Genomic DNA, 21010 nt, shown 5'->3' on the forward strand with positions numbered 1-21010 from the left:
AGGTTTCTCTTCCAAACTTTGACATGTATTTCTTCAAGTCATTCATTTATTGTCACATGTCGCTGCCAAACATTGACAAAAGTGGCTTCTATCTGAGGGAGAATCTTCAGCTGGTAGATATTATCTGTCAAAATATACCTCCATATACCTTAAGTCTCAGTATGTAAAGCAGACTGAGTAATTCCTTGACTCTAGATTTATGATAGCACCTGTCTGTTAATGCAAGTAAACTGTTCCAGCAGGCATGGGAATTCCCATCAAATCCAGCTCCAGAATCCCCCAGATCATCAAGAACTTTGTTCTTGCCATCAGAGATAAAGCTTTGCAATCCTCCCCAACCATTACGCTTAATGATCTGCTTTACTAGCCGCGTTACACCAAAGCGAGTTCCAAGAAGAAGGACAACTTCAAAAGGCACATACTCCTCCACGCTTGGTTTGTGTTTCCCCCCCTTTTTTTCTCCTTATCATGCACTGTGGAACTTGTCCGATGCACAGCTATGATACAGGAGGAATTAAATCCCTGCTCTGTGTACGTGGAGTTTCATCTAAGGATTTGTTTGTGTGAGGCTGTGTGTGGGTGTGCGCACAGTTTGAAGTGCCGTCCGTTGTAGTACACAGACACCACACACATACAGTGTACATATCTTTCAAATGGAAGCTGGTGCTAGCCCAGGCTTGCCTGTGTCTCATCTTTTTCATTTACTGACATTAGAGCCTTAATTAAGAAGCATCTTCATATTCAGTGATTGCAACATGCAGTGCTTATTCACGATCATTTAATCTGGTGCAGTCAGAGTGCTTGTCTGCTCAGTTTACATTCTATTGATTTTAATAGGAGTGCATGAGATGACAAACTCACAATGGTTTATGTAGACGTTTGCTCACTTTCAAGCCTTCTGCACTCAGTTTTGTATCTAGTTAGCCCACATTCTTAGGCCCTAGAGGCAGGTATTGTTTACTGTCTAGACACACTTGCTCGTGGTATCTTTGAGTGTTCTTCTCTGTGTGTGTCTGTGCATATATCTTCTTGTGAGTGTGTGATTCATATCACAGGGGCATTGAAGGTCCTTAATTTTTCTCTCTCAGTCTTCTTATGAATTTTCAGTGCTGTGTTTCATCATTTGTTGTCTCTTCCTGAACCGACAAGGTCAAAGAGCTCATAAGTATTCATATCCCCGTCCCCGCTCAGCCCTGCGCTAATTGAGAAGACACAGCAGCCACAGCGCCATCAGGTTAATTCCTTGTTATTCATATTCATTTAAGGGAAGAGGAGCTTCTCTTTGTTTCAGTCCTGTCATTCAGACTGCCTTCTGAACTGATTGTAACGTCTCTGGCTAGTGATTGTGATGGTGCTTATGCAGGAATTACAACACAGGTCATCAACATGCTATACACACATCACTGTAGGGTACAGTGTAAACAGTGGCTGCCTATATAAACAATTCAGTACACTATGCTGGCATTTTTAATTTTGCTCACACTCAACCTTAAAGTTTGTCAGAGTTCTTTTTTTTTCAACATATAAATTAAAAACTGGAAATTATTGAGACAATTATTCCAACCGTCATTCACCAGAAAATGAATAGGGAACTATTCTGATAGTCAGTTAATCATTTCAATTAATCACTTTTCACACCAGTCTCTCAAATGTGATGATTGTATGAGGATTTTAAGCCACAGACATGCCCTCTTGGATGCCTCTGTGGTAGATAAAACGTGATGAAGTGCACTCTTCGGTGGCCCAATGTGCACGAAAACATGTGCCTTCTAGGGTGCCCTTCCAGTGGGGAAAATGTGATAACATGCTAGAAACTTTGTTGGCCTCTACGTGTCTTTAAATGGTAGAAGTACAAGTCGTTGCGCTTCTGAGTCACATAATAAAACAATTTTAATGTTAACCGGGGTTTGGAATTGTCTTCTGCGCGCTGGTGTTCCACCTCATGCCGCTGCTACTCTTTTTTTCACCAGTGCCCCTCAGACAGCCGGCATCCCCCACTGAATGTAACAAATTGAAATTTATGCAATTCAAATACAACCGGCAGTAGTCTCTTGCAGCAGCAATTGTTATGTAGTGTCTTACTGTGCGGCACAATGTAACTCCCTGGATGCCGACTGAACTCTTCCAACTTTCTTTTCCATCAGTTTCAGGGTGATTTGTAGGCAGAGATTCGTCATGCTTTCTGATCTGAGTGTTAGAGGATTGCATGGAGGACACAGTTTCCCCTGACTAGTTTCATTTCCTAATTGGGACTGAGATGTGGTGGGAGACCTGCCAAACATCAGCACAACATGGTGTATTAGCAGCGACTGTGCAGGGGATCGCCTTGTTTGTAGCTTGAAACCATAAACCTGCAAACATACATTTGTTCCTGTTCTGTGGCCTGAAACCCAGTTCATGGCTTGTGTCAGGGATATCAGACACTATAGAGCTGTGTTTCTGTTTTCACTCGGCCACCAAATGTTTAGCTGCTCAAATGAAATGTGACGTCAAGACGCTTTTCATCTCATTTTTGTTCAGCTGTTGTAAACCATGTAGCCATACCAAAGTTTGCATCCTCAAAGTGTGTTTCCCATCAGCAGTTTACACTCTGCATATGGCAGATTGTGGTTCTCGCATTGCATTCCGTGAATGGATGAAACGAAAAAAAGACACCCATCACAGGATGTTTGCAATGTTGTCAAGTCTGACGTGGAAAGTAGAGAGGTGCAGCGTAAAAACAAGTCTGGCCTCAATATACCCCACAAAACTAAAACCCCCTGGAGTTGTTTGTGCTCAGAAAGAGCATTTGGATTGAAGTTGATTTAATGTGGTGGCCACTTTCTACAGCCCTTTGAAGACGAGGCACAGACAGCGCTCCAAATGTAAAGAAAACAGTCCAATAATTTTATTTCTTCTGTTTCAGCAAAACAAGGTTTCCTAGAATTTCCCAGGGCCAACTATAGGTAGATATTTAAGATCTGCATCAAGTGTCATTCCAGCCCAACATAGAAAACCTGTGCTATTGTTGTTTAGAGGCCTCATGCGATCCCTGGCACCCCGGCTGTGCTCCCTGTCCTTCTCAGAGTGCATAGGAAACAGCGCTGATGTCCTTTAACCATTAGCAGCACTTCTAGAGTGTGAGCCTGATGTGCTGTCAGAGATCCATGTCAGGAGGACTTCCACAAACCGCCGCACTGGTGATTCTGTCATGGCGGGAAGTATGACATCGCTGACCAACAACAGTCTGACACCTGTCCTGACGTGTGACAAATTAATGAGAAGATACGTCTGACTTGGAAGAATGAAAATTACTTGTTTGTTGTTTCTATTATATTAATCACATCTTCCAGTCAGTGAAGAGTGGATATTCAGTAAGAGCACTGTGGACCACCTCTGATAGGCCACATATTAAGTGGTAGACAAATCCCAAACAGCAGAGTTAGCGATTAGCTGGTGGACATAGTGGAGCATTTAGCAGCTGAAAAGCCAGATATTGGACTTAGATTCATCAGGAGGCCAGAAACATGACCTCAAATGAATGCTAATGTTGCTCTGTGTCAGGTGCTAACACTTTGGCTTCAGCAACTCTATAAATGAATATATATATGTATATTGGTAATAGGTTTTAAAACCATATCTAACAAAAAATGCTTTGTACAGTTTCAGAGAAGGTATTTTACATCCAGAAATGTTGGCTAATGTTGGCTAACATTGTTGTGTTGGTTTGTGACTCTACATTTGAATTTGCATCCACTGCAGCTTAATGATGTTCAAAACGAAATTTAATAGATTGTGCTTTAAACTTTTAGTCATCTTTAGCATTTCTTTTTGTCATTATTTTCCATTCTTTTGTCTCAGCACTGCTGCTACCGCTGCCGCCCTTTTTCAAATAAATTTTACTGCGTCACCCAATAAATCATTCACTTTTATAGGATGTCCCAAAAATGGAATGATCACTTGTGCAGGAACCGGGCTCTGGTTTACGTGGACAGAAGTGCTTTAGGTTTGGGTTTTGGTTTGGTTTCTGAAAGTTTGAGGCCCTCAGTATTTTTGCCCTTTGAGGCTGATGGAGAGCACAAGAAACACGAATGTCTGGCGTCCACTGTGGTTAAAACATGGCTACTGGGTTGATGCTCTACCAGCCATTCTTAACTTGTGCTCAGAGTTCACTCCTCCTCTTCCCCACTGTTCAAACTGGGCAAAACAAAACAACCAGTGTAAAGTGATCACATCAACCTACACGGGCTGTCGGCTTAGATGACAATTTAATCAAGCTGAAATTATTGTTACACTATATGTTTACAGACAGACTTTCTGGGTTCAGATTTGACCTGTGAACGTACTTAACACAGGTGTGCAATCTGGGCATTGATAGGTTGTTAAAGACAGGTGTGCTCACTTTGAGTTTCACCACCAGACAAAGCAGTTTAGATAATCTAGATAAACTGTGGGCTTCTTTACTGCCGTCTGTCTGTCTGATTGTTGCACTGGATTGTGTTGCAGTGTTGTCACATTATTCCCAGATCTCTGCAATTACTTGGTGAGTACATTATTATCATAACTAATGGAAAAAACGCACAAAATCAAACAATTGTTGTCATAACCTGCAATGCACATATCTGCTGTAATGCAGTCCTGACAAAGATCCTGATTCTGTGTACAGAAACACCCTCCATGCATCCACCTCCCCACATTTCTCTGCTTCTCTTTCTGTTTTCTATTATTTCTCCTTCTCCTCTGGTCTTTCGCTCAAAGGCGATAAAGCCGACCGATGTTACAATGAACATTCCAGGGGGTGTCACCCACCCGGAGCCTAATTAGAGACCCAGGAGGCCGAGCAAGATGGATGATGGCTGTGTGTGTCAGCGGAGAGAGGCGGAGGAGGAGGGGTTGTGGTGCTACAGTGGCTGCTGGTTATGTGCAGGTGGCTGGATGTAAACTTTAGCTTTTATCTTGGCTTTGAACACGGGTAACCTCAGGGGCCTGCACAGGTGTGCGTGTGTATCGGGGGTTGTAGTTGAGAGATGGTGGTTGGGGCGTTGTTACTGGGACAGATGGGCCAAGAGGCAGTCATTTGTCAAGGGGAGCCCACCTCAGCAGAGCTTTGCTGGGGTCAGAGAGCGACACCGTAATGTGTGCTGTGTTGTGTGTGCAACCACTAATGATGTGGATCATATAGACACTGATGTGGTCGTGTGGGGGTTGTTGGCCGAATCGCGCAGACTTCAGACAACAACCAGATGCTTTGGTTGAGTAATCGCATTGACTCACTGTGTCCCCCATAGGAGCAGACGCAAGAGGTTGTGCGTCAAGCGTGTTTTGTTTTTAATTAATGTAATGAGCCAAGCGATGGCAGAGATTATTTTGGCACTGAGGAGAGCGATCCCGACAGCAAACAGTGACTCAGTGGTGATGTCAAAGCGGGAGACAAAATCGTCATCTTTCTTCTTGTCACATTGCCGCCAACGGTCTATTCATCAGGGTGCAAGACGCACTTCCCAGAATCCCCTAATTTTGGCCTCAGAAGCGAGGTGCTTGCTCCCTGGAACATATTAGTTTACCATAGAGCATTTTTTTATCGATTAGTTTTGCTTTTCTGTGAAGATGTCTGAGATTTCCTTCCCAACGATGCTGTTCACACTGCACAGGGTTGAAACAAGTCCCTCCAGAAACCAGTATCCTGGTGTCTCAGGAAAATCCACAGAACAATGGACTGTGATCTGTTTTCACTGGAACTACTTTCCATGAAGGCTGCAAGTAATGCTTGTTTTCATGACTAATAATTCTGCCAATTATTTTCCTCATTAATTGATTAATTTTTTTTTTAAATGGCAGAAAGTAGTGAAAAATCACAATCTGTTAGAACTCAAATTGAGTTATTCACATTATTTGTCTTGTCCAATCATATTCAGTACACTGTCACATTTGAGTACTTGATGAATTTAAGATCAAAATAGCTGCAGATTAATTTCCCATGAACACTGCTCACAGTGAGGTCAGATTATGATCTTGAACAACCAGGAAACAGCTTCTGGCAGGTTTTTTAAATGTCATTTTTGATGTCGTGAGCACCACAAAAGAGTTTTCATTTGCTTTTGTTGTACTGAAGTGGTGGCAGAAATGTCAAAGAGTCAACACCTGGAAAAATAAACACAAAAACTGCCTCCGCATGGTTTCATACCTAGGTCTTGAGTGACCATTTATATTTTCTCTCTCTCTCTCCCTCTCTCTCTCTCTCTCTCTCTCTCTGTCTCTCTCTCTCGCTCTCTGTCTGTCTCCCAGATGAAATGAAATGACATATCAAAAAAGCATTTTTCATGCTAAAAAGAAAAAGACTTGAGTGCCTCAGGTACAATGCAGCCAAAGATTAAAAAAAAAAAAAAAAAACATAGAAGAGAAATAGTTTTGACCACAAAGGAGAAGAATGTGGCATTAAGATTCAGGGCCAGACACTCGTGTTTACCCAAGAGGAAACAAGGACATGACATGGTCTTGGCTCCTGAATTTGTGAATTCAGAGCATTTGGGCCAACTTCTAATTCAACTATGCATAACTTCCCCTTGGCAGGCAGGTCAGGGATGCCAGAGTACTTTCTAATACATCTCAGTGGATTATTCTTGCTGTGACCTCCAGCCTCTGTCTCGCATAACTCAGCAGGCAGGACACCCTGGTGAAGGGTGAAGGGCTCAGCTCTCGCTGCGGCCACCCGTGCTAAAAATGCGCATGCATGGTACTGCGAGGAACGTCGGATACTCATTATCTGATGTTTTTGGCCCCGTGAAGACAGCTGAACTGTCTAAAAGGCAAAATGCCAAAAGAATAAAGTGTGAATTTCATGAGTGGAAGTGCCAACTTTTATCTGGAGAGAGCAAACAGACAGAGAACAGAATTACAGTAACTCCAGCAGACCACAAGGAATGTGGCCAGGCAGCGTGTGCAGGCAAGCCCAACATGTGATCTCACACACACACACACACACACACACACACACACACACACACACACACAGACAAAGAAGACAAAGGAAGCCTTGCTACCATAACTGCACAACATCACAGACTGATAGCAGGGAAGGTAATGACAGGACTGCAATTCAAGTTAATTTTCATATGAACACAGTAGTTTTTATTCAGTCTGAGGACACTGAGACTGCACTGTATGAGCACATACTCTTAACATGCCATGACAACAAAGTCCTGCTTAAGTAAAAGTACACAACTATAGCACTACAACCATTGGTCGAGTAATCAATTAGTCCATCAACAGTCAATCAATTGCAAAAATGTTCATATTCAGCATCCGAGCAGTTTTTAACTAAAACTTAATGGGTTCCAGCTTCTCAAATGGGAATATTTTCTGATAGTAAACTAAACATCACTATCACTATGACGATGCTCGCTTGCAGATTTTATAAGTGTGGCTAGCTGATGTGAGCTAATGCTAATGCTTAAACTCTGTGAGTCAGCTGAGAAGTCCGCCTCCATCTGACGTTTCCATGTGAGACATTTTAAAACGAGAACCATGTAAAAGAGTGTTAAATATGTACTTGATGCCTGCTAAAGATCTATGTACCAGCCACAACATCAGCATCCTCGCCAGTTGTTCATCAATATAATGTATGAGGAGCAGCTTGTTTGTGTACTTCAGCGTAGAGCTAGTTTGCCCCATCGTATGGTGTTAAAAGTAAACTGTAGGCTAATTAAAATGCTCTTCATTCTAACGTTATTGAATTGTCAGGATGCTTGCTATAGCAAAAAAACTTACATGGACAAGCAGTGCAGTGGTGAGATTATTGTTTGTATGTGCAAACAGCGTGCTTCTCTTTTATAAGAGAGAAGGATTTGAGGATATGAGGAATAAGCCATGAGTTTGGCAAACGTGATGATTTGGTTGGAGTTGCTGGAGTGTGAACTTCCCCAAAACAAGCAAAGGGGAGGACTGAGCTGCTCTCTCTAAATTCTGCTATAGTTGCATCCTGGCTCACAGATCCAGAAACAGTGGATGAGTCGGTCCTGAACAGGCATTTTTCTAATGTAACCTGGAACTCCACAAAATAATGTAGAAAGCTAATGACAGGCTTTTGCTATTGTTGTGGTAAGCTTGTTAGTCAGACATGATAACATTTGCAGTTCACTTCAGAGCAGATAAAGACAAAGATTAATCCATTCCTCACACGTTTTTCTTGTGTTTTGGCTCTTGAGGTTGGGAGTATTGCTCTTCTTAGTGCCACATGCACTCAACATGTAGAGAAATGCCAAGGTTGACAGGCCTGCCGGTGCATAGTGCTCAGCTGTGATTGGACAGTTGCTTATTTAAATGTACCGATAGGTAGTTTAATCCTTGAAAATTCATGTTCGGTTAGAAAAATGTTATGTCGCAAAGTAATTATAGCTACAAAATAAATGTAGTGGAGCAAGAAGTACAATCCCGCCCCCTGAAAAGTTCTGGACAAAAAGTATAAAGCAGCAGAAAATGAAAATGACCTCAAAATTGTACGGAAGTGCAGTTTCTGAGTAAATGTGCTTGGTTATTTTCCACCACTGTTAGGACATTTAATGCAAACAGCATGTCAGACTTTAGGCTGAAAACCAGCTGCCGTGCTGTTTCAGAAAAGGTATCTTTGTTCAGAAGAGACATCTCAGTCACAGCCACAGCAAACTGTCAGTATGGTTATGAATTATGATGAATCTCCTTCTCTCAAACAACCTCACTCTGTCACTGTAATATACTGTAAGTGCAGTTTTTATCTCAGGGCCGCACAGTTACACTTCTCGAAAGGGCGCACGTCATGCTAGATCGCTTTCCCTGTGCACCCCCATCTCAACCCCGTCGGTTTTGGCAAAATAAATGTTGGGTTTTTTTTCTCCAAGAGTGGTGAGATCATACTGGACGGTCTATTTTTAGGCTGCCTTTGGCTTGGACACTTCCTCACAGAGCCGCACGATGCTCGCAGTGAAACACACGAGGGTGCTGTTTCACACTTCACACATCTCAGCCTGGTGATGGCAGAGAGGTGAGAAGCTGCTGGTGGTGACCGTGCACCTGTTTGTATGCAGTGAGTACGATGAGAAAACTTCAGATGAGACATGTGAAGCCATTCGAGGAGCACAAGATTATTTTATTATTCTAATCTGTGGAGTTTCCCTAAGGAAGAACATGTATGCCGACACATCAGCAGCTCTAACATGAATGCCTGAGATTTAAACATAACCTGCTTGTCTGATTGTGACACCCAGTTTGAACACAAAAACTTTTCCCCATTTCTGTGGGTTAGAAAAATCTGAAAAAGTGATAACTAACTGTGAACAGAAACAAGCAGAGAAGAAGTCTTGATTCCCCAAACTGTGCCCAGGGACTTCCAGTTATTCCCACCAAAGGTTTTACTTCCAACATTAGCGAGAAAAGGCAGACAAATAAAAGAACACATAAACATTTTGTGATCGAAAGTTTCTTTGATCACGACTCCAGCAGCGGGAACAAAACTGGAATGTCTTCTCCAACAAATACTTAACAAGGAAAGTAATTTCCCTCGCCTCATCCACATCTTAATTAATCTCCTTTGTGTTAGACTACGTACTGTAACCGCTGCTCTGCCAGGATCATCATGTGCACTTCACTTTCCCCCTTTTCTGTACTGTGGCTATAAAAATGATGTATTGCTGACATCCTTTGACTTGCCTTTGTGTGCAGTTTAGTACTGAGTGGAGGTTTCCAAACGTAATGGACCCCCAATTAGATTTAGACCCCAACATAAAAACCAAGACAATGCCCCCATGATATTCCAGAAGGGACTTATTGTGTGCCTCTTGTACTACATGTGTTTCCATCATACTTTATGGTAGTTCTGATCTCACTTACATGTCTATAGTATTACTATGAAGACATAATAGTAAATGCTTAATGTTCTTTTGGTGCTTAAAGGTAGTTTTTACCCTCTGGAGTGCGTGTTTTTTTTTTTAGCTTTGCTGTAGTATTAAACTTATTGTCGGGCTACTACTGTGGGAATATGCTTTAAATCCCGTCTTTAAAGGGGAAAAATCAGTACTAACCTGCTCTCCATTGCACCACCCTCCAACCCCAGCACCCTCTCTTCCTCCTCCTCCTTCCTTTCTGCTGCTTCCCCAGCGCTGCAGGTTGAATCTATTGCCCCTGTTTCCTGTCACATGGGTTGGAAATAGGATCCCTGCTTTCTACTATCTGTTCCCGTCTCCGTGGTGTCAGTGTAGTAGTAGCCGTAAGACCTGCCTTGAAGTTCAGGGACTTTTAACGGCGGCCAAAGAGCGACCGCCGCACACACCCGGACAGTCAGTCAGTCCAGCAGCCCCGCCGGTCCGCGCATCTGTCCGCCAGGCTGCGCTTCACCTGAGAGCCACTTCACGCTCTTTAACCACACGATGGATTCCTGGACAGTCACCTCTGCGCTTCTCCTCGCTGGGGTTATTTCTTCTGCGGCTTTTAGTCATTTCGACTCCGGTAAGTCAAACTTTTCTGCTCGCCTTTTTCTTGCGGAGGATGCATCCGGAGAAATGTCTGCGTTGTCGGAAGCGTCCCCAAAGTTGCTCTTTTGCGCACGGGGCGAGCTGGTATCCCATCAGAAATTGCACAACATACACCCGACCCTACGTTGATTTGAATATTAGAGTGTTATTTGCCTATTTGATATCGAACATGTCACAGATCGTAATCGCAGAAACTTCATTCATCGCCCCGGTCCGGATCTCACTCCGGCGCTGTTTCCCACACTGCACGATGTCGTCAACGGCGATGTTTACAGACGGCGGCCAAAGCGAAAGGCTGATGCTTTTGTTGTTTTTTGATTTGTTTAAAGACAACAGAGTGATATCATGTGAGCGGACCGCCTGATCTCATTAGAGTGTAGTTTCAGTACTTCCACACCTATAAACACTTGTGCCAGAGGTGTCCTCTGACCTCCGAGCCCCCGCGACAAACTCCTATTAAACGGGGGTCTGAGCAAATCCTGAAACGACTTAGAAATCATCGGGAAACCCTGTTATGTTGCCCTGAAAGCCTCTTTCGATCTCATCATGGAAATGACGACCTTCAACCCAAACCAGCAGCTTTTACGCACTCGCACACCAGCACACTCTGCGCCTCTGGTCCTGATGTGTTTACCTGCTCTGCAGCAGCTGCGCTTACAGATGATCAACCAATTTGCAGTGTTTTGTTTTTTGTTTTTTTGTTGTTGTTTTTTTTTTTGTTTTTTTGGTTGATCACATTCCCTACAGTTATGGGAAAAGATGCTCGTGATGTTTTTAATCTTCCATCATATTACTTTTGGCCGCACCGCATTACCGGCTATTGTGTCTTTAATTGAACCATTCAGACATCAGTTCCCCCCCGAAATGAACTCGAAACCCTCAGCTCAATCATCCATTTAATTTCCCATCAAGTTCAGACTAATACGCAGGGACACGCTTGAGTCTATCTGCGGAACTTCAAAGTTGCAGCCGGATCCCCGGTCAAAGCTGCCTTCCCGGAGAATATTTTGTTCTAATGTGAATATCTAATAATGATGACCACACTAACCAAGCTTCTGCTTGCTGTAATTTGTGCCGCGTTTCATGTCGAGGCAGCAAATCCCCATGCTTTCCTTTTTAATTTTTTTGTCTCTTAATTATACCCTTGGATTTCAAATTAGAGGGTCCACCATCTGGGCTAGTGCGTAAGTACTCCCATGTGTACCTATGTATTAACAAAGTATTTAAAGCAATGGTATTCCCCCTCATAACACTGGGGAGAAGAAAGGCCACGTTTATGTTTAGTTTAAGTCAGCTGTGCCATATTTACTGTACAGTAAAACAATAATTTCATGCCTCTGTGTAAATGCATAGAATGATCATTTGATGCTCTGTTTGCCCTTAATATGTTTGAACTGTGCAGGTCAAACCGAATGTGAAACCGTCCAAGGGGAAATCCAAAGACACAGCTATTAGTTCAGCCATAGTCTTGTTTATTGGTGTATTTTCTTACAACCACTTATTATTTGCTAAATGTCTGGAGGTTTCAATAGCAGCAAAGTGGTCATATTATGCTCAGCCTGAGTTTCAAGCCCTCACAAACAAAGAATGAGAGCTTCTTTACAGGCGTTCAGTTCTGTGCTCATGTTTAAGAGCAGGAATCCAATCGCAGGAGATTAAGTTTATGGGTGATGCAACATGTAGGAACCTCAGGGGAAATGTATGAGGGACAGTGGACACACTGAAACAAGCAGATCTGCAAAATAACTCCCAGGCTGCACTGAGCGAGTCGATGTGGACATCGTGAGTGTGCTTCTTAAACATTCCCGGGCACGTCTGTAAAGCACGGTCTGGGCACGTGCAAGTGAAGTCTCTCAAAAACAGCAGAGTTCTTCTGCAAACTGCTAGAGCCAGGTCATGCAGCAGCCCTGCACAACGCCAGCTGCTGTTGCTTTGGTGACAGAGTGTCTAAAACAATTACACTGGAGTGCCTTCACTGTCCTGGTAGACTGCAGCATCACGCACCAAGCAGAAGTGTATTAACAGCAAAAGTGTTTTTCATCTTGCACTGAGGGATAATCATGTGCTCAGTGATATGCACACACACACACACACACACACACAAAGAAGAACAGAGTGAAAATGTAGCTAAGGGTTAGAGGAGCTGAAGCAGCTAAGTGCTTTATGTAACATATAATATGGGAATGGGCCCATCCAGCACACTTCACACTCCCAGTATAGAGTCTTAGTTCACCACAGAGTCTTTTATCATCAATGTATGCGATTTCTCCTCCACCTGAACTCCGAGGCTCTATACAGAAACTCATCCAGACTCCCACACGCTGTTTTGTCTGACTGCGGCCTGCCGTTGCTCACTTGGCAGCTGCGCAGGCCCTTCACACAAATGTACACACAAGTGGAAGCTGAATCCTGTCAGAGCTGTCAAGATGAGGCGTAATTGAGTTGCTCCGTAAGCCAGTAATGATGCGGCTGATGGTGCTGGTGTCGTGAACAAGCTCGAGCTGGTTAATCAGCTGGGAATTAGTTTGTTCTTGATGTTCCACGGTATCTGTGACAGGTCTTAGCTGCAGGTTGATGACGAGGGTCTGCGGTAAAAGTGGTGGTGAGAGTCCAACAGTGCGCCGTGCACCCGCTCGTATGCCTATCTGTTTATGTAACTGGTGCATCGCCTTATTGAAATTGAGGTCGAGGCAGCTTTTTCCTGAAGCTGCCAGAGTTGCTGTTACATTAAGGTGGCTCACCTTCAAAGCGATCCTCCTTAAATTTACTGGCAGGGTGAGCAGGCTGTTGTCCTGTTAGCACACGCAGGGATAACCTATAATCTGTCTTAATGGCCCTCCACCTGGGGTCGGGGGATGACAGAAGAAATAGTTTGACGTATTGGGAAATGCGTTTGTTTACTTTCTTGCTGAGAGTCAGATGAGAAGATTCATACCGCTTTTATATCTGTCTGTGAAATGTGAAGCTACAGCCAGCAGCTGGTTAGCTTAGCACAAAGATTGGAAACAGGGTGAAACAGCTAGCACCTCTAAAGCTCACAAATTAACATTTCATATTGCAGCTGTCACATCATTAGCCCTTTTGCTTTTTGTACAGGTTAAACAAATTAGACATAATGTAGAGAGCTTTGGAAGTGTTGGTAAGTGGATTCTGTTACCTTTGAACACAGCTGGCTAGCATTTTCCCCCTGTTTCCAGTCTTTGTGCTAAGCTATGCTAACCAGCTGCTGGCTGTAGCTTCGACTTTAATGGACAAATATGAGCGTAGTGTCAATCTTCTCATCTAACTCTCCACCAGAAAGTGAATAAGTCTATTTCCCAAAATGCTAAATTGCTGCTTGAACAGTGTAGGAGTGAATGCTTCAGTCTTTCTCCAATCTTTTCCATTCTCTTGTGGAATTGTGCATATATTTACCAATTTAGGCTTGTAGTAATTGTTCAAAGGAAAGTATCTGAAAAAGGAAAATTACTCTCTTGGTGAACCGCTCATAGTCATATGCAACCTGTGACAGTTGTAAGAAGGCATTGCTTTGATTTATTAGTTCACGAAGCAAAAAGGTCAGCCCGATCCCGCTTTTCGCAGTCACGAATAACAGCGAGATCTCCAACAAGAGCAACAAGTGGAGTCGCAACCGGCCTGTCACTGGACTTTCTTTCTATTACCTGCAAAGGAAAACAGTTAGCTCTGGTTGTGTCGAGCTGAGGCTTGAAAAGGGCAGGCTGTGACATTTTGGCAAAATGGAATGCGCTCTCATTATGTGATCACATAAGACAGAGCTGTCAGAAATAAGGCCGATGAAGAAAACATCAGGTTATTATCAGGCCGGGCTCGACCAACTGAATCTTGGGCTGATCGGTGGAGGCGAGAGGTGCCTTGTGGGTTTTCTTTTCATCTGCGGCCTTTGCCAAGTCTCTACTTAGCTAGACATGCATGAAATAACTTGTAAAGCCACACTGGGAAGATTTCTGTGCAGTGAGGTGTCTTATCAAACTAACTTGCCGCAGGTGAATCTGCTTCACTTTTTCCAGGCCGAACCAGAGATTTTTAAGCTCTTTGCTCTCATTCAACACAGGCACTCTTCTTTCTTCCTTGAAGCACTGTAGGCACCAAATAGAGTGACGGGTGCATGAATGACAGCATGTGTTGTGATTTCTCTTTGTAGCCTAACATGCATATAAGCTGCTGCATAAACTGGCAGCCCTCTGTTTCATCTGGCAGCCCGCTCTCTTCCTGCCCCTCGTCTGATCGCTGTCCAGCTGGGCACGATGTTGGCCTGGACTCTGGACTCGGATTCATTGCACTCGGCCGCAGACGGAACTGGGCTTGTGTGGCGGAGTAGGAGAGGCGAGGTGGCCGGAGCGTGGTCGAAAACACTGCACGAGCTCCTGAACAGAAGCTCATACGAAAGTTTGGACTGTAGTTTTGTAGGTTGACATGTGATTGATAGGAGTCTACAGTGTGTTTTCAGATGTTTGGCTTAGCCTCAAGCCGGAGTGCGTTGTCTGTGTGTGTTTTTGTGTGCATATGCTCACCTGTCTGAAAAGCAGGGGAAAGGATGCCAGAAGCTTTTCAACATTTCAAGCAAGTCCAGGATTTTTGTGTTTTTTTGTGCATGTATTTGTGCTTTAATACCTACCTGTGTGAGGCTGCAACTACTGGTTATTTTTATTATCAGCTACTGTAATCTGTTGATGTTCAAAGTTCTTCACAAGGCCCATTTAGAGGGTCCTCTGGAGCTTTTGATCATGTGACCAACTTTGTTACCAGATGGAGTTTGCCCATTTGTCATGCAATTGTAAATATAAGCAATGTCCTAGAATGGTGAAAAATGGCCATCACAGCTGGCAACATCTTCAAATTGCTTGTTTTCTCCCACCAGCAGTTCAAAATGCAAAGGCGGTCCATGTAAAATGATATAAAACAAAGGAAAGCAGCAAATTCTCACGTTTCAGTAGTAAAAGACAACAAATGTTTGACATCGCGTTTTTTTAAATTCATGATTCATTTTCTGTCACTCAAACGATCCATTAATCAGCTAATAATTTCAACGCTACATGTGTGTGTTGAAGTCCAAATATGAGGCAGCTATTGCCATCTGGAGCCTCTGTAAACTTCCTATCTTCCTGCTCATGATTTTTAACGGGTCACGTCAAGTGTCACACATCCTCTATTGGAAAGCCCTCCTCTCATGTAGCCCCTCTCCACACACACACACACACACACACACACACACACACTGCTGTCTGTCCACAACTCTCCGTCATACAGCCAATCACCATATCTGTCTTGAATTAATCCACTCTCAAACGCAGTTCATATAGTGCAGTTTATGACTGGCCTCCATCAACCTTTGTAACCCCTAAGACAGAGGGATCTTTGTGTGTGTGCGTGTGTGTGTGTATGTGTGCGTGTGTGTGTCTGAGTCTGACAGAGAGAGAGATACTCTGAATCGTCTGCATTGGAAGATAATAACAGACCATCTCCAGCCAAGATCTGAGGAAACACGAGCTTGTGTTGGCAGAGGTGATCGCAGTGGAGCACTGGTTTGAGGAGAGACAGCGGGTTCTTAAAGAGTTTAACATAAGGGCTTTCGGTGTGCGGGTAAACCCTCTGTGCTCAGTGTGGGGAGTGTCAGAGGGCATTATGGGAAGAGGGCGCATGGGTCTGGGTCTCAGATGTGGGCCGTGTGGTCCCCCCCGCTTTTCCGGTTCAGAGATGGAGAGCTTCTGTGCTGCAGACACAAGTTCAGACAAACCGCTGGGGTAGATTGGTGTACTGTCCCGTGTGTGTACGTGTGTGTGTGTGCGAGTAGCTGTGTTCATGATTACAGATGTGACCATGTGTGGAAACCAGTGCAAGTTTTACATTTTAAGAGTGAAAACATGTTTGCAAACTAGATTAACTTTGGTCCTGACTTCTTCTTGGATTTAGGGTTATATTGAATTTAGCCTCCTGACTTGCATTTAGATTAAAGGTTACATTTTTTTCTTTGATTTTCACAGGATGTAAACAAGTACACATTAATTTGGTGGATGACGTGCCCCTTTTTAACAAGGAAAGCATTCATAAGAAAAAATCAGCCTGATTTAAAGAAGCATTCATATGTATAAATGCTGATGTGTGAAGATCTGTGGTAAAGAACTCTGTAAAGTGGACCTTGGAATAAGCTGCACTAATCAATATTCTACATTGACAATGGATTCAATTATTGTAATGGGAAAATCACAAAGTTAATGAGAGTTATCATCCCATTTGCAGTTCCCCTCAGCACTACACACCATTTTAACATCTTTCAGTTCATTTTTGGTTTTAAGGCCCACAACTTTACAGCTGTTTTGGGTCTCTGTCAGTCTCTCATCTGCGTTGATTCGGCCACAGCAGGCAGCTGTTTACACCAGACAGCTCTAAAAACCAACTGTATGTTACCTGCTGAGCATCAAAAAGCCCTGTAAGTTAACTAGGTGGTGAACACAGAGGAGCATTTAGTGGCTAAACAGCTACATATTCCCCACAGGAGTTGGTGGAGACCAAACCGGAGCTAAGAGAGGTTTGTCCGGTGGTGATAAACAAGTGAATGCTTATGTTGCTGTGCAACTACTGATAATGCTCATAGTTTTAATATGAAATGTCTGTCACACTAAAACTATTTGGATGAAGACATTACACTCTGGGTAAGAGGAAACATCAGTTTTGCAGCTGTTGCTCTCGTTTTCTGACTTCTTAAGATAATGCGAGTCCCTTGCCTTTCATTCAAGGGCGTGCAAAAGTGTCGGCATCAATCACGGGACAGGACAATCTACCGGGGACACATGGTTGCTTTTACTGCCAATTTTCTCCTCACTCATTGGACTCATGAGTAAGTTGACAAATGGGCCAGCCTCCCTAAAACTTTTGTACACTCTGTAAAACTTTATACTCCTTTAAATGTCCTGTAGGTTGCACGCAGGTTCAGTCAGTATGTCCTGGTTGTTTTCACAGTAAACTCAGTCGGGCTGTCTCCTCTTTGTGTTGTGTCCATGCATAATCAGCTCCACACCAGCCCATATGGAGCCCTCATGAATCTTCAGTGGAATGTCCCAAGAGGTTAAGTTTATTAAGGCAACAAAACACAGCAACAAAGACCAACTACGCTGACGCTGGGACTGTAAGGCAACCGACAACAGCCCAGGCCATGCAGTTACATCGGAGAGATAAAATGCTCCCTCGACAAAAGATTTTTGTTAGCAGGTTCACGTGGAGTGATAACAGGCTAGGAAGAGGCTGTTCCTCTGAGCATCACCTGGTATTGTTGTGCAACCCTGATTCTGTAATCTGTATTTACCGACAACGGTGTTATAGAAGTCTTCCTGAGCCCATGTACTAACATCCTTTATCCAATCATGTGTTCACAAAGTGGTGAACCTCACTCCATCCTTGCTTGTGAACGACTGAGCCTTTCCAGGATGCCCCTTTCATACCCAATCATGATACTATCACCTGTTACCAATCAACCTGTTTACCTGTGGAATGATCCAAACAGGTGTTTTTGTAGCGCTCCCCAACTTTCCCAGTCTTTTGTTGCTCCTGTCACAACTTGTTAGAAACATCAAATTCACAATAAGCAAATATTTACAAAAATCAATGAAGCTGCTGAGGTCAAACATTATACACATTGTCTTTGTGCTGTTTGCAGTTGAAAAAGGATGAGCAAATTATCACATTCTGTTGTATTTATGTTTTACACAGGGTCACAACCGTTTTAGAATTAGGGTTGTACATTTGTATGGTGCTTCATTGCCATTAAGGTAGATTTATAAACTAGGCCATAGCTGATTATACAAACCTCATATCTAGTGCTCCAGTGAGACTAACACCAGCCCCTAGTGACTACCTAGCAGTGATAGATGAGGAGGCAGGGAAGGTTGCATTGAGGATCGCTCATTGAAAAGCTGAAGAGAGTAGAAAGTCTGAAATGGAAGAAAAAGAGAGCAGAGATTTTAGCTTTTTGCATATCCCAACACTCATCATACTCAGCATGTCTTGACTTGTGAAGGCAGGCTAAAGTTTTGAAGAATTCCCTCATTTATTTGGCGGAAAATGCGTTGAATCTGGCTCACAGCTGGTAATAGAAGAGGGGGGAAAAAAACGTAGGTCAGAAATGTGTGCTTCTGTGTGGAGCTGCTGTCCATTTACTTCCTGTTGACCTCTGGGTGGTGCCCTGCGAAGGTCAAGTTGTGGGCAACGCCCTTGTTCTTCCATGCCAAGGGATTGGACCGCCCATAAACCACCAACCACTAAAGATGGAGGAACAGACCTAGTTATTATAAACACAATCATGCTTATTATCATGCCACTATGATTTTTGTTCTGTCGTGTTCAAAGGCTTACATTTGTTTTTATCAGCGTGCCCCCCTCTCTCTCTCTCTGTTTCTCTTCTTGAACTTTCGTTGTTCTCTCACCTTGTGCAAATCACCACCTGCTCAGGCGGTTGGTCGGGTGACCCAGCATGCAAAGCAGCCAGGCCAGTTCCAGCTTCACAATCTATGACGGTGATGGTGGTGCATGGGTAGCCTCCCTCAGAGGTGACGAGGTGTGACCGATGTGATAGTGATGTAAAGCACAGGCCGGCGGGAGAAAGAGGCGTCCCCAAACAAAGTAGAGAGAGGTTGAGCGTGTCACTCTGGCCCCTGATCCAAGGAGGCGGTCCTGTGAGACAACATGAAATTAAGCTGTCAGGCCGCTGCCGGCTGTACACAACTGTCAGGCTTGAAAGAGATAAACAATGTTTAGGTGGGAGAGTGCACACATGTGGCCAGAATAGTGGTTTGTGAGGTTTTGTTGCTCCAAGGTCAGTCAAGACCAGTCCGAGTATTTTTCTGAATGAGCGGTGACATGTTGTATTTGGATGGAGCTCTTGAAAGCAGTGTAGCATCTTTCCCTTTCCTGTCACAGCTCTCTTCATCGCAAACTATCTCGACCGTTCTCCAGGCTTTCTTCCTCCCTCTCTTGTAGCCAGCTCTCTCTTCCCTTTCCCTGCTTTGCACATTTAATGCTATTAATGCATGAGCTGTGTTCCCTGGCCTCTTCGCCTACCTTGACATTTGCGTATGCATGAGGAGAGTCGCTCCAGTCGGTGCTGAATGGCACGCTCCCTCAGCTTTACTGGTGCTCTCTGCGGCCGTCAGAACCCATCAGCTGGAACACACTCCAGGGTGAGGGGGTAAATCAAACAGTGAGAGGACAGTAATGAAATACCATAGAGCCTTATGTCCTTCTGTGAATTCTATTAACTTTCCAACAAACAATTGTTTTCATTATCAAAGCTCAATTTAATTCAGAGAAAATGGAATTTTGAAGGCGGGTTTAAAGCCAGGGGAAGGAAGCGGCTGATGCATGAAAACATTACAGAAAATATAACTTTCTGCCTCAAAGCTGGTTTATACGCTGACGAGAAATCAAAGGAGAGTCTTATCGGCTCTGGGCGTGTTGATAAGAGGAAGCGCAACTTTGCTATTCCCTAATAGCACTCATTGGCTGCTTTATTGTTTCTGCATTTCAAGGAGAACAGGAAAAAACGATTAGACTTCGGTTTGATTTGTTTTGGTGCGAGCCCAAAACCGTTCTGGCTTCCTGTCTCCGTATTTCTCTTTTTGAACATACTATTAATAAAGCGTCTGACATAGTATGATTAAGGTAAATTAGCTGTTATTCTTTCTTTGATTCAAACATGTAACATGTTCCAAACATCTCGCCAGTGATTGGTTGGGTGTTTTTGCAAAAATCTCCACAGACTGAGTTTCAAAGCAACCATGTATTTTTGTGGTGTCACATGCAATTCTGAGTTTTGAGAAGCGTAACCAAGAACATAACGGGAGGATATTGAATTGCTACTGTGTGAGACATGACCTGTCCGGCGAACCTAGTTCTTTTTATACTGCAGTTATGGTTGGGCCGGGGCCACTGAGGTCTGTGCTCTACTGCGGTAGAGTAATGGCAACCACTTTAAATAAATGGAGAGTAATTTCGCTGCTGAGCCCCGGGGTCTGGTTAGTGTCCAGCTGCAGCAGTTTGTGGCCAAAGAGGCAAATTGTCGCCTTTCCCCTTTGCAGGAAACGCCCACCTACAGCACTGATTTGAGAAGGCCAAGCAAGTGGACATGGCTAAGCGGACAGAGCAAACATTTGGACAAGTGAAGGGAGCAGACGTAGCTAAGTGGACAGCAAACAAAGGAACAAAGCCAGTAGCGGGCAGAGCTAAGAAGCCGTGACAGAGAAATGTGCAGTGGATCAGAGGGCGAAGAACAGGCGTTGGACAACACGTTTCAGTGTGGCCGTATTTGAAAGAATATGGAAATAAACGTCCACTAACTCGAGCTGCGATCCCCTGGCGATAGTTCACTGAGCTTTAGCAGTTCATGGACCCTACTCTGCAAATGCACAGGAACATCTCAGTCAGCCGTTTTCACAAACAACCATTGTCCCCCGAGCTGCGGAGCCACTGATATCCCATTGCAATGCGAGGCCCTTTGAAAGAGGCTTGAGCTGAAAAGG

General features: G+C 43.8%; 1 protein-coding gene across 2 annotated transcripts in view; it reads left to right on the plus strand.

Moving 5' to 3' along the window:
• Positions 1–10114: 10114 nt before the first annotated feature.
• The window catches only part of kremen1 (kringle containing transmembrane protein 1), a 56927-nt gene continuing 46031 nt past the window's right edge, over positions 10115–21010 (plus strand). The window contains exon 1 of one of the 2 annotated variants that reach the window (XM_041937977.1): positions 10115–10455. In XM_041937977.1, the coding sequence (XP_041793911.1) occupies positions 10377–10455 (79 nt within the window). In that variant the 5' untranslated portion in view covers positions 10115–10376. The remainder of the gene's footprint in view (positions 10456–21010) is intronic. The other variant, XM_041937978.1, reaches the window with a different exon arrangement.

The sequence above is a fragment of the Chelmon rostratus genome, chromosome 5 (assembly GCF_017976325.1).
Source record: "Chelmon rostratus isolate fCheRos1 chromosome 5, fCheRos1.pri, whole genome shotgun sequence".
Lineage (NCBI taxonomy): Eukaryota > Metazoa > Chordata > Actinopteri > Chaetodontiformes > Chaetodontidae > Chelmon > Chelmon rostratus.